Source organism: Salmo salar, chromosome ssa03 (genome assembly GCF_905237065.1).
Source record: "Salmo salar chromosome ssa03, Ssal_v3.1, whole genome shotgun sequence".
NCBI lineage: Eukaryota > Metazoa > Chordata > Actinopteri > Salmoniformes > Salmonidae > Salmo > Salmo salar.
This window is the reverse complement of record NC_059444.1, coordinates 44818610-44844807: the sequence shown is the minus strand read 5'-3', so window position 1 is coordinate 44844807 and position 26198 is coordinate 44818610. Positions and strand designations below refer to the sequence as shown.

The window sequence follows — 26198 nt, the reverse complement described above, 5'->3', positions numbered from 1 at the left end:
CTTATTCAACACTAATTGCATTGATTCATCATATCAATATCACAATTACTTTCTCCAGTCTTACTTTTCTCTGCTTCTGTTTGTGTTTTCATTATGGATTCATATTAACAGACTAACAGTCCGTAACACTGTAATTAATATTAAGTGCATGGATTGAATACCAATGACAAGTACCCTGTGACTGCTCTTCCATGAAATGCAGCTAAAAGAACAGAGGTTTTCCAATTGATCTGTTCAGAATGGGGACAGTGAACCTATTTGGTTGCCAACCAGTGCATCTGTATAATCTATCAAAGTAGGGCTATATCACGGACATCCGATATTCTACTGCAGATGCAGAGGAGGGAACAAAAGTTAGAAAAAACATCTTCTACATTCCCATGTTAATATTAGCATAATCATTTAGTGTCTTACAATTCCACACGGAGAGTAACATTTCATTGGGTGACCTTCATCAGTGAATGAACATCCTAATGATCTAATTGGTTGTACAAGCTCCCATCTGTTTGTCTGAGACAAATACACACTTGGCATCACAACCCAAACCTGTGTGTGGCTGTGTCGTACGCTGCTCAAATTGAGTGCTTGTTTTTTTTTTTGTGAATATGTGTGCTGTATGTGTGTGTCCTTGCGGTGTTGATCAAGAAAGAGGAAAGTACAAGAGAGAGAGAGAGAGAGAGAGAATGTGTCTGTCAGTCACCTCACCTCCGTGTCTCTCCTCTCAGGTGTGGTGTTCCACTACCGGTCTCCTAGCGACCGTTATGCCCTCTCATTCGATGACGCCCAGTGGGCCTGTCAGGAGAACTCCGCCCTCATCGCCACGCCGACCCAGCTGTGGGCAGTGTTCTACAATGGCTATGCCAACTGTGCTGCCGGATGGCTCTCCGACCAGACTGTCCGGTGAGGGCACACACACACACACACACACACACACACACACACACACACACACACACACACACACACACACACACACACACACACACACACACACACACACACACACACTCTCAGAGCTGGCCCAGTCACCCCTGTCACATCCAAACACTCCCTTACAATACAACAATACAAACAGATATACTGTTTAGAGGACAGCCATAGTTTGATATTTTGAACATCTGGTGCAAACACAGAGCCTAGTTTTCTGACTCTGATCCTATTAATATTATCTCCACAGCTATCCTATCCAGTCACCAGAGCGTGGTTGCTATGGACAACGGGAGTACTCGGCTGGTGTGAGGAATTATGGGAAGAGAGACCCTAATGAGCTGTTTGATGTCTACTGTTTCGCCAGGGAATTGGACGGTGAGACAGACACACACGCACGCATGGTTGTACGCACGCATACACATGTCCACAGGCACACACACACAGAAACATCTCACTTCCACTCCTGAGTCACTTTAATAAAATTTCCTTGTGAATTTGTAGGCTTGTGAAAGGACAATAAAGATATCTGAGTCAGAACCTCCTCTCTCTCGATCCCTCTCTTTCTCTCTCCTTCTCTCTCTCTCCCTCCCCCCTCACCTCTCTCTATCCAGGTGAGGTATTCCACTCATGGGTCCCAGGGCGTCTGACTCTGTCCTCTGCCTCAGAACGCTGCATCTCCCTGGGGGGACAGTTGGCCACGGTGGGGCAGCTCTACCTGGCCTGGAAGGCTGGGCTGGACAGCTGTGCTCCAGGCTGGCTCTCTGATGGCAGTGTCCGCTACCCTATCACCCAGCCCAGGCAGGGCTGTGGAGGGGACCAGCCAGGGGTCTGGACCGTCGTACCCAACACCAATGAAACCACAACCAGCAGCGGATGTGCCAATGCTCCGGAGCCCACGCCGCTCTATGATGCCTATTGCTACAGAGGTGAGAATGAAGTCCAGATCTGGAGTCCAAGAGATCAAACATCCAAGACCTTTCCCCCATTCAGTGATTAAATTATTGTTAGAGGTGTAGCTACTGTATGACTTAACCATCTCTACTGAATCGCCATGTCATTGAAATTGATGGTTTGTGAAGTAAGCATGACGATGCTGTTGCCCACCATGACATGCGTTGCCAAGGACGTAACTATAGCAACACTGGTTAAGGCAACCTAATAATTCCATGAGGAATCTTTGGAAAATAATTTGATTCATGAGACCACCGCTGTTGCAAACTACTATAGCATAGCTGGTCCCTTTGTTAGAATTATTCCTAATTTATGCAAAGAGTTATGGGATATTAGAATCCTCTTGTCTTAACCTTTGTTATACTGGAACTGCTGGATAGACTTCTAGGCAGTGGAAGAGAGCTTAAGAGAGAGGAGGAGAGAGATGATTCATTAGACAGGAATTTATTGCACATACTGACCATGAACCCTCGGTCATTGTTCATTCATTGGGTTGTAACATCTCCTGCACATGCATGCTCCTCAATTCCTTATGGTTTCATCAGGGAATGTAAAGAAGCCAGGCCCCATCTCTAAGATCTACGCGTCTCTGTGGAAGCCCTGGAGCTACCTGACCGGCTCCAGCGACACAGACACTCCAGGAACAGACAGCCTTTCCCTGGCTACTGAGACCACCGGCAGCCCCCCGACCACAGGTGGGTGTGGAGATGAATGGATAGATGTAGAGTAATGGGTTTTCAACATGGTTGAATGGCAAGAAGGTTTTATTAATAATCCTCCCTTCTCTCCCATCTTCACAGGGAGCCGTAACCTTTCACCTTCTGATGACCTCACACCTTCGAACTGGTCAGGATTGGTTGATCTGGAGGAAGAGGCCCGCTCTTGTAAGAAACTTTAACCACATCTAAATTATATTCTGTTGCACATATAGAGCATTACTTTTGACCAAAGCACCTGGTTTTGGATGATTATTGTTACTGTAATTCAATGTGTTGATCTTCTCAGCTTCAGACCCCTGGTCCTCAGAGTCCTCTGAGGGGTATGTCACCCTGCAGCTGAGCCCAGGAGAGAGCTCTCTAGCCTGGGGAGACCTGGGAGACATGGACCCTAACTCTGGAGTTTTCCTCAGACCTCCAGCCACCCCCAGCCACGGTCCAAGTTCTACCACACAGAAAGAGGAGTTATCACCCTCTACCTCAGCCCCCACTGACAGAAAGGTTGCTACATTTTTACAATATCGGTTGATTACATGTACTGTATCATCAGGGTACTTTGGCATACAGGCACTTTGTGGCTCAAGTATTGTTTATTGTATTACAGTAAATTCATTGTATTGGCTGTATTGTGGTCTCTGTCTAAAGGTGATGGCCAAGATAGTGAAGTCCATGTGGAAGCCGTGGAACTACCTGGCAGGGGTGACAGAAGGTACCACAGGAACAGGCAGTCCGGAGGTGGAGAGAAAGGGAACTACGGAGGGGACTCTGACTGAGAGCAGGACTGTGCCCACCGGTTCTCCTGGCTCTCCTGCTCCAGGTTAGTGCAGACTTTTTGCTTTATTTTGGTTGTGATACTGAGACAAACAGCTAGAGAGAAAGAAAAGAGAGAAAGAGAGACTGTGTTTGTGAGTGTGTGCTTGCATGTTAGTCTGGGTCAGAAACTGTCTTTCTGCCCTTTTCAGTAGTCTAGGCTTCATTAATACAGGTATGTTCTCTGGCCCCATTCAACCCAAAGGCATACATGTTTAACAGAGAAGGGAACCTTAGGCATTATTGTCTGCATTATTTAAGCCTTTTCTTGTAATGATGGTAAAACTATAAAATAAATAGCAGCACAATAGAAGACAAAGGCTTAGAGGTATTGGTTTTGTATCTCAGGGAGAACAGTGAATACACAATATGCTTTCCGCTATGCTCTGGCAGGATCTCTCTCTTGTTCTTCTTACAGCTCCTGCCTCTTCCCTCTTCTCATTCCTTTCTCCTTTCTATCTCTCCCACTGCCTCCTCTAACTTCCTCTCTTTCTTCCCCCTGCAGGTTTACTCTCATGGTGTCGTGGGTGGTGGGATAGCTTAGGGCTGGGGGAACTAGATGATATACCACCCACTGGTGAGCCCTCGTCCTCCCCAGCCCTGCTCACCTCTACCCCAGCCTCAGAGAGCCAGTCCTCTGTCTCCTCCTCCACCCCTGGAGGATGGGAGGCTGTCCCAGACACCACTCGGCCCAAAGGGGGGACGTTGGTACGTGTGGCCCCATCAGAAGTTGAGATCTCGCCCCAGCCGGATTATAGGAGAAAGGGAGATGCTATCACTATTCCGACTAGAGCAGATGGCCTGGCCAGTGTTGGGAGAGAGAGAGGGATAGTGAAAGAGGAGGGGAGTGCTGAGGAGGCCTCCGAAGACGCGAGAGGGGAGATCCAGTTCACCCGTCTCCCCGTTGGAACCAGCAAACCCATAATCAGAGTCCCTCCATCCAACGAGAGAACCACAAGGAAGGAGCAGTCAGGGGCCCATTGCAGCACAACTCAACCCCCAGTCAGCAGCTCCACAGCTGGGTCAGACAGCAGAGACTCTTCCCCTCGATCCAGACCAGGTACTGGAGTTCTAGCCCCTCCACCATCAGCCTCAGTCATCCAAGGAAGCTCCAGTGAGGCCTCATCGTCCCTCTCCTCGGTCTCAGTGGAGAGATCTGGAGAGCAGGGAGGTGAGGGTCCAGAAAGTGGGCCCTTGGCGCTGCCCTCCGGACCCCCAGTGGAAGAAGATACAGCCTGGTCTCACACACTGGGCTCCGGGTTGCCTAGCAACCTGGACGAGGAGGGTGGCAGGAGTGCGGGATTCAACCGAAGGAACAGAACTCTGGGCTCAGCTGGTAAGTTCTGTCTGTCTGTAGACCATGGCACTTACAACACCAATGGTTGTGGATTTGATTCTTGTTGGGGCCACCCATACAACAAATCAATGTGTCGTGTCTGGACTATCATTAAATGTGAAGACTTATTTATATCAAATCAGTTCTCTAGGTTTAATTATTACGTGATTAAACAAATCATGTAAACATTAATTAACTAGGAAGTCGGGGCACCACAGAAAATGTTTTCTGAATATAACTCTACAGATATTTTCATATCTGATCAATTACTCTTCTATTAATTATTTGTTACCTCATCAGTTCTCATTACTGAACATCGCAAACCCTTGGATATCTGCACCAACCCTAGTTTCCATAATGAATCAGCAATATACAAATTGGCTTAATTATTTATTTACTAACCTCTATGGGCTAGGTGGGACGCAAGCGTCCCACCCGTGGTGCACTCCATCAACAGCAGGTGCATTTCAAGAGCGGCAAATTTGAATCCAAATAAATGTCAAAATTCAAATTTTTCAAACATACAACTATTTTACACCTTTTGAAAGATAAACATCTCCTTAATCTAACCACGTTTTACGATTTCAAAAAGGTTTTACGGCGAAAGCATAAATTTGAGTATGTTAGGACAGTACATTTACAAGAGTTGTGTGTAATGTTGTGCCAATTCAAAGACAGGCGTCACCAAAACCATAAAATCAGCTAAAATTATGCACTAACCTTTTACAATCTCCAACAGATGACACTCCTAGGACATTGTGTTAGACAATGCATGCATTTTTAGTTCTATCAAGTTCATATTTATATCCAAAAACAGCGTTTTACTGTGGCGTTGATGTTCAGGAAATCGTTTCCCTCCAATAACCGGCATTCAAGTCAGCACCACAAATTAAATAATTAAAATTAGAAAACATTGGTAAAATATTATATTGTCATTTAAAGAATTATAGATTTACATCTCTTGAACGCAATCAACTTGCCAGATTTAAAAATAACCTTACTGGGAAATCACACTTTGCAATAATCTGAGCACTGCGCCCACAAAAATACGCGTTGCGATACAGACTAGCCGCCATGTTGGGGAGATCTAAAATCGAAAATACTATGTAAATAATCCATTACCTTTGATTCTCTTCATCAGATGTCACTTCCAGGTATCACAGGTCCATAACGAATGTAGTTTTGTTCAAAAAAGCTCATCATTTATGTCCAAAAATCTCCGTCTTGTTAGCACATGATCTAAGCCCGCCGGACTTCCTTCATGAACGAGGGGAAAAAATATATTTACGTTCGTTCAAACATGGCCAACGTTGTATAGCATAAATCATTAGGGCCTTTTTTTAACCTCTATGGGACCGGCGGGACGAATTCGTCCCACCTACGTAACAGCCACTGCCATCCTGTGGCGCGATTTTCAAAATCTTCAAAATCATATTACTTCAATTTCTCAAACATATGACTATTTTACAGCCATTTAAAGATAAGACTCTCGTTAATCTAACCACACTGTCCGATTTCAAAAAGGCTTTACAACGAAAGCAAAACATTAGATTATGTCAGCAGAGTACCAAGCCAGAAATAATCAGACACCCATTTTTCAAGCCAGCATATAATGTCACCAAAACCCAGAAGACAGCTAAATGCAGCACTCACCTTTGATGATCTTCATCAGATGACAACCCTAGGACATTATGTTATACAATACATGCATGTTTTGTTCAATCAAGTTCATATTTATATCAAAAACCAGCTTTTTACATTAGCATGTGACGTTCAGAACTAGCATACCCCCCGCAAACTTACGGGGAATTCGCTAACATTTTACTAAATTACTCACGATAAACGTTCACAAAAAGCATAACAATTATTTTAAGAATTATAGATACAGACCTCCTCTATGCACTCGATATGTCCGATTTTAAAATAGCTTTTTGGTGAAAGCACATTTTGCAATATTCTAAGTACATAACCCAGGCATCACGGGCTCGCTATTTAGACACCCGGCAAGTTTAGCACTCACCATAATCATATTTACTATTATAAAAATGTCATTACCTTTTGTTGTCTTCGTCAGAATGCACACCCAGGACGTCTACTTCAATAACAAATGTTGGTTTGGTCCAAAATAATCCATCGTTATATCCGAATAGCGGCGTTTTGTTCGTATGCGTTCCAGACACTATTCGAAATAGTAAAGAAGTGTCGCGCTTGGCGCAATTCCTGACAATAAAATTCAAAGTATTCAATTGCCGTACGTCGAAGCATGTCAACCGCTGTTTAAAATCAATTTTTACGTCATTTTTCTCGTAGAAAAGCGATAAAATTCCGACAGGGAATCTCCTTTTCGGCAAACAGAGGAAAAAATCCCAAAGGCGGGGGCGGTCGGGGTCACGCGCATAAGCTAGTGTCTCTTGATGGGCCACTTGAGAAAGGCGATAATGTGTTTCAGCCTGGGGCTGGAATGACGACATTCTCTTTTTCCCGGGCTATGAGAGCCTATGGACGACGTGGGAAGTGTCACGTTAGAGCAGAGATCCTTAGTAAATGATAGAGATGGCAAAGAAGTTCCAGAAATGGTCAGACAGGCCACTTCCTGTAAAGGAATCTCTCAGGTTTTGACCTGCCATTTGAGTTCTGTTATACTCACAGACACCATTCAAACAGTTTTAGAAAATTTAGGGTGTTTTCTATCCATATGTAATAAGTATATGCATATTCTAGTTACTGAGTAGGAGTGGTAACCAGATTAAATCGGGTATGTTTTTTATCCAGCCGTGTCAATGCTGCCCCCTAGCCCTAACAGGTTAACCAGAACATGAATAATATTCAAGGTGGACGAATGCATTCTCTTTTATAACGTATTGGAACGAGGGTACCCAACATGAACTCGCGCGCCAGGTGTCTAATGGGCCATCATCGTTCCATGGCTCTTGTTCGGTCAGATCTCCCTCCAGAAGACTCAAAACACTTTGTAAAGGCTGGTGACATCTAGTGGAAGCAATAGGAAGTGCCAAAATATTCCTCAGCCCCTGTGTTTTTCAATGGCATAGGTTTAAAGGTAATACAACACATCAGATATCCACTTCCTGTCAGAATCTGTCTCAGGGTTTTGCCTGCCAAATGAGTTCTGTTATACTCACAGACACCATTCAAACAGTTTTAGAAACGTTAGGGTGTTTTCTATCCATATATAATAAGTATATGCATATTCTAGTTACTGGGTAGGATTAGTAACCAGATTAAATCGGGTACATTTTTTATCCAGCCGTGCAAATACTGCCCCCTAGCCCTAACAGGCTAACTAACTAATCACAGAAATACATAACAGTAGATATTGGTTACTAACAATGATAGAAAAGTCCCTAGTGGGCTAAGCCGATATGACGGCTTGGTAGACAAAGGAAAGGGGTGGGGACTGAGAGAGCGGGAAAGACAAAATGGATTCACTACACAGTGGATAATTATGTTCATTGAAATGCTAATCCTTCGCACATGAACGGCCGCTCATTCGAGAATAATTGCAATGTATATATGTCTGCTCGTATGTCGTTGTTGTCTTCTCTGTTGGAATCCTCAATCATCCTGTAGAGTTCATCAATCTCTGGTTAACTTTCCCAGAAGTCACAATGTCTTTCATGGTTGTCGGTGGTTATACTTCAGAGTACCATTCGGAAATGTTCTCAAAGAATAGATGCTTCGGCGGCTGTCGGTATTCTCGTTCTAGACTTACGTAATTTCTAGTTGCAGACCAGTAATTATAGGTCTAAGGTTTCCTCTTATTCTGTAGTGATCGATAGTCTCAGAGTTTAACCATTTCCAGCCGTTTCGCCAAAACTACAGCTGTATGGTCTCCGATGGCCTATAGAATTGTAACCATTCCAACGTGGGAACTCCGTCCTGGCATTCTGACTTAATGTATATTTTTTAGGATGGTGTTTTATACTCGTGGAAGAAGGGGCGGTTCTATGATGCCTAATGTGATTTCTGGGCTCACGGGGTGTGGCCACTGACTGACTAGTTCATCTTTATATGAAAATCCATACTCTGATTTAGAAGGTTAACATCACATTACATCTTTTCACAAATAGTTTCATGTTTAATCACATCCATTTCACAATATTTAGATGTAAACCTGACAGCTGGGAAATGTACACTATAAAATATACAGTTATGTGTGTTTCCTGTCCTTCATGAGATCACCAAATGAAACTCGTCATGACTGTCCCTTAAGTGTCCACGGACCATTCCCACATTCTCAAAGTAGAAATATTGTTTCATTCTCCCATTTTGTGGAATAGGAGTTTTGAACTAAGAGAAGGCCTTTGTTCTGGTATGCCAGGGCTGCCCAACCCTCTTCCTGGAGATCTACTGTCCTGTAGGTTTTCAGTCCAACCCTAATTTAGCATATCTGATTCAGCTAGTTAAGGTCTTGTTGAGCAGAAAATTTGTGGAATTAGGCGTGTTAAATTAGGGTTTAACTGAAAACCCACAAGACGGTAGATATCCATGAAGAGGGTTGGGCAGCCCTGTGGTAGACTCTCTCCCTCAATACCGCATGGCAGTTTCTACCAGGTATTTATGACCTGTCGTAAAGTCATAAAACTTGTGGTGGGGAGAGTGAGAGAGGGGGGGGGGGGGCCACGATATACACCCACAAAGGGCCACATCGTGACATATGCATGCACAACAGTAAGTCGCTTTGGATAAAAGCGTCTGCTAAATAGCATATTATTATTACTCATATAATTATCACTATTATTATTTGACATTTTTTTATCAACAAAATTCCACACAAAGCTGAACAAAACACCAACATATTTTCCCATTTCTGTCCATCATGGCCTCAGTCAGGGTGATCTCTGTACAATCCTCACGGCTGTTTCTTCGCTGCTGTTATTCAATCTGTTTTTCAATTCAGAGATAATACCGTGTTGCGTTTCCACCTACAATACACCTCGTACCAGACCCATCCTATATGTACTCCAACTAGGGACTAGGAAGGTAGTCATGCCTCCATAGATACAGCCCTGATTAAGTTCACAGGCAGGTTTGTGTTTTGTAAATCTAGCACCTGCTTTAGTGTCTCTCTCTCCAGAGCCATTTCTCACCTGATAATGAATGAGGCTTGTAGCTGGATATAACCTCTCCCTTAGGCATTCCTGCACTACACATTTCTGTGGTGATTTATTTTGCTCTCTTTGCAACGGTTCATGTTGTCAACAGTGCTAGAAATCAATGATTTATACAGTACCAGTCAAAAGTTTGGACACACCTACTCATTCAAGGGTTTTTCTTTATTTGTACTATTTTCTACATTGTAGAATAATAGTGAAGACAACACAACTATGAAATAGCACATATGGAATCATGTAGTAACCAAAAAAGTGTTAAACAAATGAAAATATATTTTATATTTGAGATTCTTCAAAGTAGCCACCCTTTGCCTTGATGACAGCTTTGCACGCTCTTGTCATTCTCTCAACTAGCTTCATGGGGTAGTCACCTGGAATGCAATTCAATTAACAGGTGTTAAAAGTTAATTTGTGGAATTTCTTTCTTAACCTCTTGGGGCTAGGTGGGACGCTAGCGTGCCACCCGTGGTGCACTCCATCAACAGCAGGTGCATTTCAAGAGCGGCAAATTTGAATCCAAATAAATGTCAAAATTCAAATTTTTCAAAAATACAACTATGTTACACCATTTGAAAGATAAACATCTCCTTAATCTAACCACGTTTTACGATTTCAAAAAGGTTTTACGGCGAAAGCATAAATTTAGAGTATGTTAGGACAGTACATTTACAAGAGTTGTGTGTAATGTTTTGTCAAGTCAAAGACAGGGTCACCAAAACCATAAAACCAGCTAAAATGATGCACTAACCTTTTACAATCTCCATCAGATGACACTCCTAGGACATTATGTTAGACAATGCATGCATTTTTAGTTCTATCAAGTTCATATTTATATCCAAAAACAGCGTTTTACTATGGCATTGATGTTGAGGAAATCGTTTCCCTCCAATAACCGGCAGTCAAGTCAGCGTCAGAAATTAAATAATTAAAATTAGAAAACATTGGTAAAATATTATATTGTCATTTAAAGAATTATAGATTTACATCTCTTGAACGCAATCAACTTGCCAGATTTAAAAATAACCTTACTGGGAAATCACACTTTGCAATAATCTGAGCACTGCGCCCAGAAAAATACGCGTTGCGATACAGACTAGACGTCATGTTGGGGAGATCTAAAATCGAAAATACTATGTAAATAATCCATTACCTTTGATTCTCTTCATCAGATGTCACTTCCAGGTATCACAGGTCCATAACGAATGTAGTTTTGTTCAAAAAAGCTCATCATTTATGTCCAAAAATCTCCGTCTCGTTAGCACATGATGTAAGCCAGCCGGACTTCTCGTCATGAACGAGGGGAAAAAATATATTTCCGTTCGTTCAAACATGTCAAACGTTGTATAGCATAAATCATTAGGGCCTTTTTTAACCAGAACATGAATAATATTCAAGGTGGACGAATGCATACTCTTTTATAACGTATTGGAACGAGGGTACCCAACATGAACTAGCGCGCCAGGTGTCTAATGGGACATCACCGTTCCATGGCTCTTGTTCGGTCAGATCTCCCTCCAGAAGACTCAAAACACTTTGTAAAGGCTGGTGACATCTAGTGGAAGCAATAGGAAGTGCCAAAATATTCCTAAACCCCTGTGTTTTTCAATGGCATAGGTTTAAAGTCAATACAACACATCAGGTATCCACTTCCTGTCAGAAAATGTCTCAGGGTTTTGCCTGCCAAATGAGTTCTGTTATACTCACAGACACCATTCAAACAGTTTTGGAAACTTTAGAGTGTTTTCTATCCATATATAATAAGTATATGCATATTCTAGTTACTGGGTAGGATTAGTAACCAGATTAAATCGGGTACATTTTTTTTATCCAGACGTGCAAATGCTGCCCCCTAGACCCAACAGGTTAATGCATTTGAGCCAATCAGTTGTGTTGTGACAATGTAGGGATGGTATACAGAATATAGACCTATTTGGTAAAAGACTAAGTCCATGTTATGGAAAGAACACCTCAAGTAAGCAAAGATAAGTGACAGTTGCTTTAAGACATGGTCAGTCAATCTGGAAAATGTCAAGAACTTTGAACGTTTCTTCAAGTGCATTCGCAAAAACCATCAACCACTATGATGAAACTGATTCTCATGAAGACCGCCACAGGAAAGGAAGACCCAGAGTTACCTCTGCTGCAGAGGATAAATTCATTAGAGTTAACTGCATCTCAGATTGCAGCTCAAATAAATACTTCAGAGTTCAAGTAACAGACACATCTCAACATCAACTGTTCAAAGGAGACTGCATGAATCAGGCATTCATGGTTGAATTGCTACAAAGAAAGCACTACTAAAGGACACCAATAAGAATAAGAAACTTGCTTTGACCAAGAAACACGAGCAATGAACATTAGACTGGTAGAACTGTGTTCTTTGGCCTGATGAGTCCAAATTTGAGATTTTTGGTTCCAACTGCCGTGTCTTTGTGAGACTCAGAGTAGGTGAATGGATGATCTCCGCATGTGTGGTTCCCACCGTGAAGCATGGAGGAGGAAGTGTGATGGTGTTGGGGTGCTTTGCTGGTGACACTGTTGGTGATTTATTTAGAATTCAAGGCACACTTAACCAGCATGGCTACCACAGCATTCTGCAGCGATAGACCATCCCATCTGGTTTGCACTTAGTGGGACTACAATTTGTTTTTCAACAGACAATGACCCAAAACACACCTCCAGGCTGTGTAAGGGCTAATTGACCAAGAAGGAGAGTGAGGTAGTGCTGCATCAGATGACCTGGCCTCCACAATCACTCGACCTCAACCCAATTGAGATGGGTTGGGATGAGTTGGACCGCAGAGTGAAGGAAAAGCAGTCAACAAGTGCTCAGCATATGTGGGAACTCCCAAGACTGTTGGAAAAGCATTCCAGGTGAAGCTGGTTGAGAGAATGCAAAGAGTGTGCAAAGCTGTCATCAAGACAAAGGGAGTCTACTTTGAAGAATCTAAAATATAAATCTATTTTGATTTGTTTGACACTTTTTTGCTTACTACATGATTCCATATGTGTTATTTCATAGTTTTGATGTCTTCACTATTATTCTACAATGTAGAAAATAGTAAAAATAAAGAAAACCTTTGAATGAATAGGTGTGTCCAAACTCTTGACTGGTACTGTATATACACTGGATGACTGATAGTGGGTGTTGTGTTGAAGCCACCGTGTCTCCATCTTGGCACTCACCCACCGTTGTAAAAAAATATATTTTGGAAGCTATAGCATATGCATTTATTCATGTCTAAAAAATTTTATACGACATTTATTATATTATAGACACCTTAATGCATACTGTTAAATTATATAATGTGAGCTAAACAGAAAGAAAAAAATGAACATAGCATTTTTTGAGATTACTAATGTTACTGTCCCCACTACAACAACACAAATACTTAAATACATGTAATTTTGTCCTTGAAACATTACATTTAAATACTGTATAATTCCATTGATTCCTATAGAGGACTGCTCCTACTGGGGAGTGCCAATATGGCCGACTGGCGGCTTCAAAGCCTCTCAATGGCCATTACATAGCATACGCGATCTAGGGTTTATAAACATCATTGGTAGATATGCTGTGTATTCCTCAGAGGCTGAGATGTGATGAGTAAATGTAACCAAAGACTATGGGTTATAACAGTGCATAGTATTGACAGGGACTTCAGAGAATGTTATGTGGTATTGTTCATTGAGTTGATAGCCTCAGGAGGCTAGGAAAGCATTGGGCCACTTTACTGACCTGTATTAACTCCTTATTTCCATCCCATACAGTACATTAGCAGCCCCATTACACAAGCAGAAAAAATCTATTGAGGAGCTCATGGGATACTGGGTCTCTCACTCTCTCTCTCTGTCTCTCTCTCTCTGTGTGTTCTGTCTGAGTAGAGAGGTGGATAATGTTTGTTTTTGCTGACTGGATCAGAGTGGACCTCATCAGGCTGTGTAATCAATAAGGGGCTGCAGGAGAGGCCGCTCATGTTTTATATACAAGCCTCAAGGGCCCTTCTCTCTCTCTATCCCAAACTCTATCACATCCTCTATCTCTTTCTCACACCTTCACACATTCTCTCTTTCTCTCCTTGTCTCTCTCAACCTATTCCCCTCTCGCTCACTCAACCTTTCACCTCTCTTTCTAGCTCTCTCTTTTTCTCCTACTCTCTCTCAGGCTTTCACAGCTCTCTTTCCTTTGCTCTTCATTTCTCTATCCCTCTCCCTTCTCTCACTGTGGCTAGGAATAAGCAAGAGTTGCATAAAGAGCTGTAGGCCAAAACAAGCTGCTTCTCTGAGTCGGTTGGTCTGTTTGTCTATTGGTGTTTTGGTGCATATGTCTTGGTGTCAGGCGCAAGGTGAAGGCATAGCCTGTCAGCTCATTCTCTGCCCTGTTGATTTCTCTGCTCCACTCACTTTAATGAACAACCTGCCACCGTAGGCTAATCTGTGTTATACGCACACGCACACACGCACACGCACACACACACACACACACACACACACACACACACACACACACACACACACACACACACACACACACACACACACACACACACACACACACACAAATCACACACACACACACACACACACACACATCACACACACACACACACACACACACACACACACACACACACACAAATCACACAATCACACACACACACACACACACACACACACACACACACACACACACACACACACACACACACACACACACACACACACACACACACACACACACACACACACACACACACACACACACACACACACACACACACACACACACACACACACACACACACACACACACACACACACACACACACACACACACACACACACACACACACACACTAAAGTATTTTCTTGGTGCTCTGGCTATTATAAAGGCTCCAAACAGTGATGTTTGTGATGGCTAGTCTTGACCTTGACTGTTAGAACAATATACTAGTGGCACGGTAGCAGCAACACATCGCTAGCCTTAGCACCTGACCTCAGCACGAAATTGACCTTAGAAGGATAAACGCAGTGGGTCAATCGCTATGAAATGCGAAAATACATCTATAATCCAAAGCGTACAGTAGCACAGGGAAAGGGAAAAGAGGATACCTAGTTTGTTGTACAACTGAATGGATTCAACTGAAATGTGTCTTCTACTTTTAACCCAACCAGAGGCAGAACGACAGCTGGACAGTGGCTATGTTCATGGACCAAATACACATTCATATCATGGATTTACTTTACTCAGTTCCTATGGCAAACTGCGGTGGTGTTTTATTTTACTCCTGTTGGATGTTTCGTTTATCTGTCTCGTATTGTTGGCCTTAACGAATAGCCAGCATGATGATTATTGTGAGGATGTCTTTAAGAGACGTCTGCTATGTAGAAGATGGAATCAGGCTGCAGGCTAACATAGCCTGGGCGATATGGACAAGGATGCTGTAGCTATTAATTGTCCCATTTAACAATCACCTATATTAGCAAACTTATTTTCATTCAAACTTCACATTTCTCTAGTAAAGGCTACTTATCATAATGAACGATTTCAGAAAAATGCCCACGATAAGTGGTCGGTGTAGTCGGTGTCAATAATTTTCGGTTTATTGTTCCAGCTCTAGCCTAGGTATTGATTTTTACCCTCTGTGTGATGGGTAAACACACACACACACACACACACACACACACACACACACACACACACACACACACACACACACCCACACAATCATGTAGACACACTGTCTCTTATACACACACACACACACATGCATGTGCACGTCGCATGTGCGCACACACACACCCACAACATTGTGCTGTCTACAACCTCTACCGTTCGTTCCAATATATCATGATTATGTTGTATCATAATTCATATCAGCAGTTTAAAAGTGATGAGCTATTTAGCGTCAGACATAATGAGACAAGATGGAAATTAGCATAAAAATAATGCAAATTCAAACCACTTTGATTATACACACACACACGCACACACACACACAATGTAAGGAAGAACACACACACATACACGCATAGATCCACACACTCCTAGGTGTCAGAGGGCGGGAACAGAACATTCTTAGCGGGTGAGTCGGTACCTTCAAAAGACCTCAAGCTTCCTTAACGAGCTGCTTAGGGGACAACCAGGCGTCATGGCGACCGTTGATATGGAAATGATTAATTATCCTGTGAACAATGATTGGATGAATTATAGGGGGGCCTGAGAGATCAGTAGGTGGTCTGTTCCGTTCTCTATTCTTCATACCACATCTGGTACCATACCATTTCTTTGCCAAGGATCACATTCCATATGGTAACCATGACAACAGAGACAAGGAGAAAGGTGATGGGTGATTGAAGTTTGGGTCTAGGCATAGTGTCTTTCAGAAGAAACAGGAAAATAGATCTTTATGTAGAAGCATTGGTTATAGTTATGGTAATGCCCACACTACCAGCATTACTCCAGAATGGTTGTGTATACAGATCATGACTGTTCACTACCACCCTCAACTCCCATCACTACTCTATCCACAATGCACTGTGTGACTGTCCTTCCTGGTGCCAGTGGAGTTTTAACCCAGTAACAGCAGACTCGGCAGAGCACTGTGGTTAGGTTGCACTTCCCTGCCTGTCTAGCATAGCAGAGGTCAATGGATTTGGCAGAGAGCGAGGGAGAGAGCTGCATGAACTGCATGGCTCAGTAATTTTACGTAGAGGTGTGTGTGTGTGTGTGTGTGTGTGTGTGTGTGTGTGTGTGTGTGTGTGTGTGTGTGTGTGTGTGTGTGTGTACTGTGAAGGCTATGGGCCGATATATTGTACAGATTACAGAAAGAGAAACAAATCTATATGGAGTGAGAAAGAGAGAAAGGGGTGGATCAGAAGTGTATGTGCTCTTGGCAACGTTTAGTTGCTACTAGATGCATGTATGTGCTCTTGAGGATGGTTATTGTGAAAAAGAGTGCTGCCCTCCAGTCTAAGGATATCTCAATACCTTATATCTGACAACAGCATGGTAAAAACATAGATCTAAATGCACACTGTTTGACCCGCAACCATACTGCCTTAGGAAATTGCTGTACCTCGTCTGGTTGTGCTTAGATAGCTAAACCAGGTGTCTTGCTTATCACTGAAATTAGAATAGGAAAGCTGCCATGGTCATTTCAGCTGCACTGCCCTTCCTCTCTTTCAGGAAGATATCCAGGAGATATATATGCTAAGTTCTCCTGTGCTTTACTATCTCCAAGTGGACTCGGATGACAGCTACTATTTCATATTGAGTCGTTTTCACCAAATGCGTTGTCCCCCCCATAGAGTCAAGAAGCTGTGTTTAAACCGTGACAGTACGCCAAAGTGAATGAAGTCTGATGATGTCAGTAGACTTCTGTCCTCTGTAGTTGTGAATCTGCATCCATTTAGGTATGTCCTTTCTGAGGAGTGAGGACTGTCCGAGAGTGACAAGTCTTGCATGCATCTAAAAATGAATGAATGAAAAATATTTTAATTCTCCATCATCTAATCCCCCCCCACCCCTCTTCCTCTCTCTCAGGTGTGGGGGAGCCCTGTGTGACCAACCCATGTCTGCATGCAGGGCAGTGTCTACCTCAGGGCAAGGGCTACAGCTGCTACTGCCCACAAGGCTTCACAGGGGAGAACTGTGAGATCGGTGAGTTTACAATACACACACACACACACACACACACACACACACACACACACACACACACACACACACACACACACACACACACACACATGTATTTGTGTGTAACTGAGCCTTAAAATATATTAGTGGTAGGTCTAAGGTCAAGTTCTCCATCACCCTTTAGACAGGGGTTTGGGGGTTAGAGGTTAGAGGCTAGGGGTCAGAAGTATTGTTGTGGTTGTCAAGGTCAATCTCCTCTCTGTGCCTGCTGGCTCTCACTTGGAAGGCTTTGTTACACACACACAATGAAAGGTTAGATCAGAAACACCAACTAAACCAACTCCTGTTGTTTATCAGTGTGGTGACTTTAGCTTACAGCAACTGTCAGAATACTGTCAGGACATGAACTACTTTAGGTAGGAACGTGTTGGCTATAGGAGTCATGCTAGAAAGTCAGTTGTCATACGACTTCCTTCCCTTTATTACTTTACACTCCACAGTGTCTGTGTGACTATGAATCTCAGTGACTTTCTCCCATAAGATTGACTAATATCTCTACCTCAGCCCTGACCCAGACTCACAAACCCTGCAGGATCATCTCCCATCTTATAGCAACAGGGCGGCAGGTTGCCTAGTGGTTAGAGCATTGGGCCAGTAACTGAAAGGATGCTGGTTCGAATCCCCGAGCTGACAAGGCTCTCTCGATGTGCCCTTGAGCAAGCCACTTAACCCTAATTGCTCTGGATAAGATCTTCTGCTAAATGACTAAAATGTCAATGTAAATACCCGTGAGATGAGACAGCGCCAGACAGTCATTGTATTTACCTGTCTGCTGTGGTGAGGTACACCACATGACCAAAAGTATGTGGACACCTGCTCGTCGAACATCTCATTCCAGAATCTTGGACATTAATATGGAGTTGGTCCCCCCCTTTGCTGCTATAACAGCTTCCACTCTTCTGGGAAGACTTTCCACAAGATGTTGGAACATTGCTGCAGGGACTTGCTTCCATTCAGCCACAACAGCATTAGTGAGGTTGGGCAGTTAGGCCTGGCTTGCAGTCGGTGTTCCAATTCACCCCAAAGTTTTTTGATGGAGTTGAGGTCAGGGCTGTGTGCAGGCCAGTCAAGTTCTTCCACACCAATCTTGACAAACCATATCTGTATGGACCTCGTTTGTGCACAGTGGCATTGTCATGCTGAACCAGGAAAGGGACTTCCCCAAACTGTTGCCACAAAGTTGGAAGCACAGAATTCTCTAGAATGTCATTGTATGCTGTAACGTTACGATTTCCCTTCACTGGAACTAAGGGGCCTAGCCCGAACCATGAAACAGCCCCAGACCATTATTCCTCCTCCACCAAACTTTACATTTGGCACTATGCTTTCGGTCAGGTAGCGTTCTCTTGGCATCCGCCAAACCCAAATTCGTCCGTCAGACTGGCAGATGGTGAAGCGTGATTCACAACTCCAGAGAATGCGTTTGTTGCTCTTAGACGTTTTCACTTCACAATAACAGCACTTACAGGGCAGCTCTACCAGGGCAGAAATTTGACGACCTGACTTGTTGGAAAGGTGGCATCCTTTGACAGGGCCACGTTGAAAGTTACTGAGCTCTTCAGTAATGCCATTCTACTGCCAATTTTTGTATATGGAGATTGCATCGCTGTGTGCTCAATTTTATACACTGAAATAGCCTAATCCACTAATTTGAAGGTGTGTCCACATACTTTTGTGTATATATAGTATATTTGCCTAACTGGGTACTGCTGGCTTCTAAAGCTGTGAGACAGAGAATGGGCTTAGAGCATGATGCCAAGGCAGGGCTGTGTGTGTGCGTGTGCATCAGTATTTGCGGTATTATCTCTCTCAGGAGCAGTGGTGTAAAGTACTTAAGTAAAAATACTTTAAATTACTACTTAAGTAGTTTTTTATGCTTTGCTTTACTATTTATATTTTTACAACTTTTACTTTTACTTCACTACATTCCTAAAGACAGTGATGTACATTTTACTCCATACATTTTCCCTGACACCCAAAAGCACTCGTTACATTTTGAATGCTTAGCAGGACAGGAAAATGGTCTTCAATTCACACATCCCTGGTCATCCCTTCTGCCTCTGATCTGACACTCACTAAACACATGCTTTGTTTGTAAATTATGTCTAAGTGTTGGAACGTGCTACTGGCTATCTGTAAATAAATAAGAATGTAAAAATGATGCGGTCTGGTTTGCTTAATATAAGGAATTTGAAATAATTTATACTTGTACATTAACTTTTGATACTAGAGTATATTTAAAACCAAATACTTTTAGACTTTTACTCAAGTAGAATTTTACTGGCTGACTTTCACTTTTACTTGAGTCATTTTCTATTAAGGTATCTTTACTTTTACTCAAGTATGACAAATGGGGCGACTTTTTCCACCAGTGGTCAGGAGCCCTAACTCCTCTGCATTACGCATGCCAGGATTAAACATTCATATGGAACAAAAGCGTTGTGTGTTTTGAGACAAGGTGTGTGTATGCATGTGGGTTGATACTGTACAGTATGTTGGCAAATGTTGACTTGGAGGTGAGAGAAAGGTTACAGGGGGGAAGAGATGTTCAAGCTCATGCTGGGGTGAAGTGATCACCAGAGACAAAAGACAGTGATGCCTATGGAATTGAAGTTCTGATGAAGGACAAGTGACGAAGAGCAGAAGCCATTTTAGACTATTGAGATGCACCCCTAGAACAGTCATGGAAGTATGTACTGCAAAACAACTTTCTGGTGATATCTTTTTTTCAAAGAGTGTACTATCTAGAACCTAAAAGGGTTCTTCGGCTGTCCCCATAGGAGAACCCTTTTGAAGAACCCTTTTTGGCTCTAAGTAGAACCCTATTGGTTCCAAGTAGAACTGTTTTGGGTTCCATGTACAGTAGAACCCTTTCCTCAGAGGGTTCTATCTGGAATCAAAAATGGTTTTACCTGGAACCAAAAGGGTTCTCCTATGGGTACAACTGAAGAACCCTTTGGGAACCCTTTTTTCTAAGAGTGTAGTGACAGTTCTTTACATTTAATTTCTATTTTATGTAGCCTAGAACCTGTCAGTGGAATTCAAAGCCCATGTGCTATGTTTGTCCAGACATGCAGAACTGGGGGTTAATGGTTCAAAGGTCCCATCAGAAGGTCTTGACTGTCTGGATTTGATTTGTCTGACAACCTTTCTGCAACATTCTTCCCGAGGGCTTTTTTTTACTTCGTTTTCAAGCCCTTATCAACTCTCAGAACATACGATATCTTGAAGTGACTTTGAAAGCACAATTTGGTGCCTTTCAACCTTGAATTGAAGGATGAATTGAAATTAATGTTCTGAGTTGAGCCATTATACAGTAATAGACAGTGTGTTTGGATCAGTTATTCATAATTGAGAAAAGAAGATGGTGTTATGAGTCAGACTTGCACTGTAAGACTTTTCGGCAATTTCAACAGTAAAACACTAGAATGCACAGTAAAATCCCGTAACTTTATTTTACAGAATTAATGCTGTAGATTACACTGAATTGTGGGTAAAATTCTGAAAAACTGCTATTAACTGTAATTGGAAGTCTTCTGTAAAAATGACCCTAACATACTGTATTTCTTTACAAAAATAACTTATGCCTACTGTAGATTCAAATACTAATTTAGTAAAAAAAAAAAAGAAGAGGAGTAAAATCACCCCAGTATTTTATTTTGCAATGATTAGGCTTCACTTTACTGCAGCTTCTGGGTGCCATATTGAATAAACTGAGAGCATATTTGATATGTTTGCAACATTACTAAAGGGAAAACAGCTTGTTTCTAGCCCAAATTGACCCATATTACTGGCGCAAAGTGTTTTTTGGGGGGTTTTACATTAGTAGACAAATCTAACAGCAATGTACCATATTAATTATTTACAGTAAATTGCAATGGACTCTGGGTGATTTTAGGTGTAACTGGTAAATTGTACTCTAAATTCCAATGAAACGTTGGTTTAACAATACCTTATTAGAAGTACTGTATTTTAAATGGTACAGTGTAAAAAACATAACTTGTTAAATTATTGTAAAGAAGTGCTTTCTTTACAGTAATGCACTATTAAACCAAAGTTTGTTTGGAATTTACGGTAACATAATGTACCTTTTTTTTCACCCAAAAAATGGCTGCCAGTGAGTTTCCATAAAAAACTGTGTACTGTAATTCCACCCTACAGAATACAGTACCCTACCATATTTCTGGAGCACCAAAAACCCTTTGACCACCAGTTGGCGCATGGTATTGTTGTTTCTGGCTCATTAACATATTTTGAAGTGTGCTTGTAAGAGGCTACATTTGTTGTACCCGTGAGTGGATGTGCAGTACCAATTTAACTGATATGTTATAGTAGTGGCTCTACAATTAAATGTAATAGGGGTGCAAGTTTGGAAGCCTTTTTTAAGGCCTCTAGAAGTGCAGGTAATTCATACACTGTAAAAACTGGAACTTATTAATATGGTAACTGACCAGCAGCCAGTTGGTTACCTGTAAGTTACTGTAAAAAAGTACAGTATGTTACTGTAAATTCCAAATAAAATGCGTTTTAACAGTACACTACTGTAAAGAAAGCACTGTTGAACTAAAGTTATTTGGAATTTACAGTAACATGCTCTACTTTTTTACAGTAATTTACAGGTAACTTGCTGCCAGTAAGTTACCATAAAACAAGCCGCCAACCTGCTTGCACCAATCCCATGTAATTACAGTAAACTATTGTAAAATACAAACCCCGCCTCCCCTCAATCAATGTTATTAATTCTTACATTCATTTCAATTACCATACACATTACAGTACAATTATTGGTACCATAAAACTATTTACGGTAAGAGTTGCCTGCAAATTACTATAATTATACAATACAGCTGTGTTGCTGTAATGATTACAGTAGGCTCATTTACAGTATAATGCTGTATTGTATAATACAGCACTGTTTTCCTTTAGTAAAATTTTTTTTTACAGCATCGCTGCTGTGAAGCTAAATTACTGTATTTAGCTAGCAACTCTGCTGCCAGTATTATACTATAGATTTACAGGAGAAGTTGTATATTGTGGGCCATTATTCTCATTTTCTGAAATTCTTCTTACTGTCAGAAAACCTCCCTTTTTACATTTGTCATTTAGCAGACACTCTTATCCAAAGCAACTTACAGTAGTGAGTGCATAGATTTTTATATTTGTTCATTCTGGGCCCCTGTGGGAATCGAACCCACAACCCTGGCGCTGCAAGTGCCATGTTCCACCAACAAGCCACACAGGACCACACCATCAAAATGTGTAGTAACATAAAGACCAAGAATTGTCCCTGTCAAGTAAATGTAATAAATACAATTACATTTCTTTTTTTTTCTTCAAGAAAGCTCAGCCCTCAGGAGAATACAGAATTTGTTATTGAATGTGAACAAAATATCTCTTTTGTGTTTGTGTGCGATGTGAAGAGATTTGAGGGGTCATAGCAAGCCCTCTTGGAGTGAAACAGGGACAAGAGGGAGTGAAAGAGAGCAGACCTGGGTTTAAATACTAAAATATCTTCATTACTTTCACATACATTCAATGATTTTCAATGATTTCCAAGATGGCATAGCAGTGCAGACGTGGTTTGTCGTCCTCGTGTACTTTTGTATTTTTCGTCTTTTTTTGTATATATTTCAATTTATTTTCAATCTCTTTTCCATTTTTAAATTAAATATACCTTCCGGTAACCCGCCTCAACAATGTGACACGGATCCGCTATTTTTTTAGACCTTATAACCAGAACCTCCATCAGAAGCTAGTCAGCTAATTAGCTACTAGCTATTTAGCCATTGTTAGACACTGCTAGCAGCCATTCCTACTGCACAGACACCAGACGTTTTTTTTTTGCCTGGATAATACTTGCCAGCATCGGAATGTTTTCTCCACTACAACGCCGGATTCCTGCCGTAAACCCTGGACCATTACTTCTGATCATCACAGCTACCTGCCACTGAGTGACCCAGCCCCGAAGCTATCCCTGAGGCAGGCCCACCTCCCACCATCCGGCTACTCAGCCGATGCCTTCCGGACTCTACCTCAACACGGCTAGAATCCACCACTCCGCCGGATCCTTGCCGTAAGCTCTGGACCTGTGCATCGGATCAACACTGCTACCGAGTGGCTATAGTGGCTAATGCCCCTGCCCCGAAGCTAGCACCAGTTAGCCGTGAGTCAGGCGCATCTCCCGGCTAGCAAACAAAATTACCACAACTACAAATACCTCTTTCGCCATCTGGTCTGGACCCTTTGTCGACTTGGCGTACCACCACGACTGGTCCGCCGACTTAACTCCATCCACTGTGCCCTCAAACGGCCTTCGCCGGACATCGGAGCAGACGCTTCTACTTACCCCGGCCTGCTAACTTTAAACGGCATGTCTCCCGCGTGCTAGCGTAGTAACGACTACCCTGCGGCTTCCCTGTTCCATCTATTGCTGTTCACTGGACCCTATGATCACTTGGCTACATAGCTGATGCCTGCTGTTCATTAATAACGGTACTCCATTTTGTTTATTTTTTGTTTATTTGTCGGCCCCAACTCAGTCCCTGTGTGTAGTTAACCGACCCTCTGCCCTTTCATCGCCATTTTACCTGTTGTTGTTGTTGTCTTAGCTGATTAGCTGTTGTCTTACCCATTGTTGCCTTAGCTAGCTCTCCCAAACAACATCTGTGATTGCTTTATGCCTCGCTTTATGTCTCTCTCAAATGTCAATATGCCTTGCACACTGTTGTTTGGGATAGTTATTATTGTCTTAGTTTACTGCGGAGCCCTTAGTCCCACTCAACATGCCTCAGATACCTCCTTTGTCCCACCTCCCACATATGTGATGACCTCACCCAGCATAACTAGCCCGTCCAGAGATGCAACCTCTCTTATCATCACTCGGTGCCTGGGTTTACCTCCACTGTACCCGCTCCCCACCATACCCCTGTCTGTACATTATGCCCTGAATTTATTCTACCATGCCCAGAAATCTGCTCCTTTTATTCTCTGTCCCCAACGCACTAGATGACCAGTTTTGATAGCCTTTAGCCGTACCCTCATCCTACTCCTCCTCTGTTCCTCGGGTGATGTGGAGGTTACCCCAGGCACTCTCATTTGTTGACTTCTGTAACCGAAAAAGCCTTGGTTTCATGCATGTTAACATCAGAAGCCTCCTCCCTAATTTTGTTTTACTCACTGCTTTAGCACACGCCTCCAACCCTGGTGTCCTTGCTGTGTCTGAATCCTGGCTAAGGAAGGCCACCAACAATTCTGAGATTTCTATCCCCAACTACAACATTTTTCGTCAAGATAGAACTGCCAAAGGGGGAGGAGTTGTAAGGAATCTACTGCAGAGATAGCCTGCAAAGTTCTGTCATACTTTCCAGGTCTATGCCCAAACAGTTCGAGCTTCTAATTTTAAAAATGAATCTCTCCAGAAATAAGTCTCTCACTGTTGCCGCCTGTTATAGACCCCCCTCAGCTCCCAGCTGTGCCCGGGCCACCATATGTGAAATGATTGCACCACATCTATCTTCAGAGTTCATTCTGCTCGGTGACCTACATTGGGATATGCTTAACACCCCGGCAGTCCTACAATCTAAGCTAGATGCCCTCAATCTCACACAAATTATCAAGGAACCCACCAGGTACAACCCTAAAAGCCGTAAACATGTGCACCCTCATAGATATTATCCTGACCAACTTGCCATCCAAATTCATCTCTGCTGTTTTCAATCAGGATCTCAGCAACCTCTGCCTCATTGCCTGCATCCGCTATGGGTCCGCTGTCAAACGCTCCCTAAAACACTTCTGCGTGCAGGCCTTTCTAATCAACCTGGCCCGGGTATCCTGGAAGGATATTGACCTCATCCCGTCAGTCGAGGATGCCTGGTCATTCTTTAAAAGTAATTTCCTCATCTTAAATAAGCATGACCCTTTCAAAAAATGTAGAACTAAGAACAGATATAGCCCTTGGTTCACTCCAGACCTGACTGCCCTCGACCAGCACAAAAACATCCTGTGGCGGACTGCACTAGCATCGAATAGTCCCCGCGATATGCAACTTCTCAGGAAAATCAGGAACCAATACACGCAGTCAGTCTGGAAAGCAAAGGCTAGCTTTCTCAAACAGAAATTTGCATCCTGTAGCTCTAACTCCAAAAGGTTTTGGGATGCTGTAAAGTGTAATAAGAGCACCTCCTCCCAGCTGCCCACTGCACCGAGGCTAGGTAACACTGTCACCACCGATAAATCCACGATAATCGAGAATTTCGATAAGAATTTCTCTACGGCTGGCCATGCTTTCCTCCTGACTACCCCAACCCCGGCCAACAGCTCCGCACCCCCCGCAGCTACTTTCCCAAGCCTCCCCAGCTTCTCCTTCACCCAAATCCAGACAGCAGATGTTCTGAAAGAGCTGCAAAACCTGGACCCGTACAAATCAGCTACGCTAGACAATCTGGACGCTCTCTTTCGAAAATTATCCGCCGCCATTGTTGCAACCCCTATTACCAGTCTGTTCAACCTCCTCTTTCGTATCGTCCGAGATCTCTAAAGATTGGAAAGCTGCCGCGGTCATCCCCCTATTCAGAGGTGGTGACACTCTAGACCCAAACTGTTATAGACCTATATCCATCCTG

At 42.7% G+C, this 26198-nt stretch overlaps 1 protein-coding gene across 1 annotated transcript in view; it reads left to right on the top strand.

Annotated features, from left to right (window-relative positions):
- Positions 1-26198, top strand: part of ncana (neurocan a) — a 72661-nt gene that overhangs the window by 24623 nt on the left and 21840 nt on the right. Inside the window, exons 5-13 of the mRNA XM_014192009.2 lie at positions 726-900; positions 1178-1305; positions 1542-1856; positions 2427-2576; positions 2682-2765; positions 2887-3098; positions 3243-3414; positions 3913-4743; positions 17422-17538. Coding sequence (XP_014047484.2) covers positions 726-900; positions 1178-1305; positions 1542-1856; positions 2427-2576; positions 2682-2765; positions 2887-3098; positions 3243-3414; positions 3913-4743; positions 17422-17538 — 2184 coding nt within the window. The remainder of the gene's footprint in view (positions 1-725; positions 901-1177; positions 1306-1541; positions 1857-2426; positions 2577-2681; positions 2766-2886; positions 3099-3242; positions 3415-3912; positions 4744-17421; positions 17539-26198) is intronic.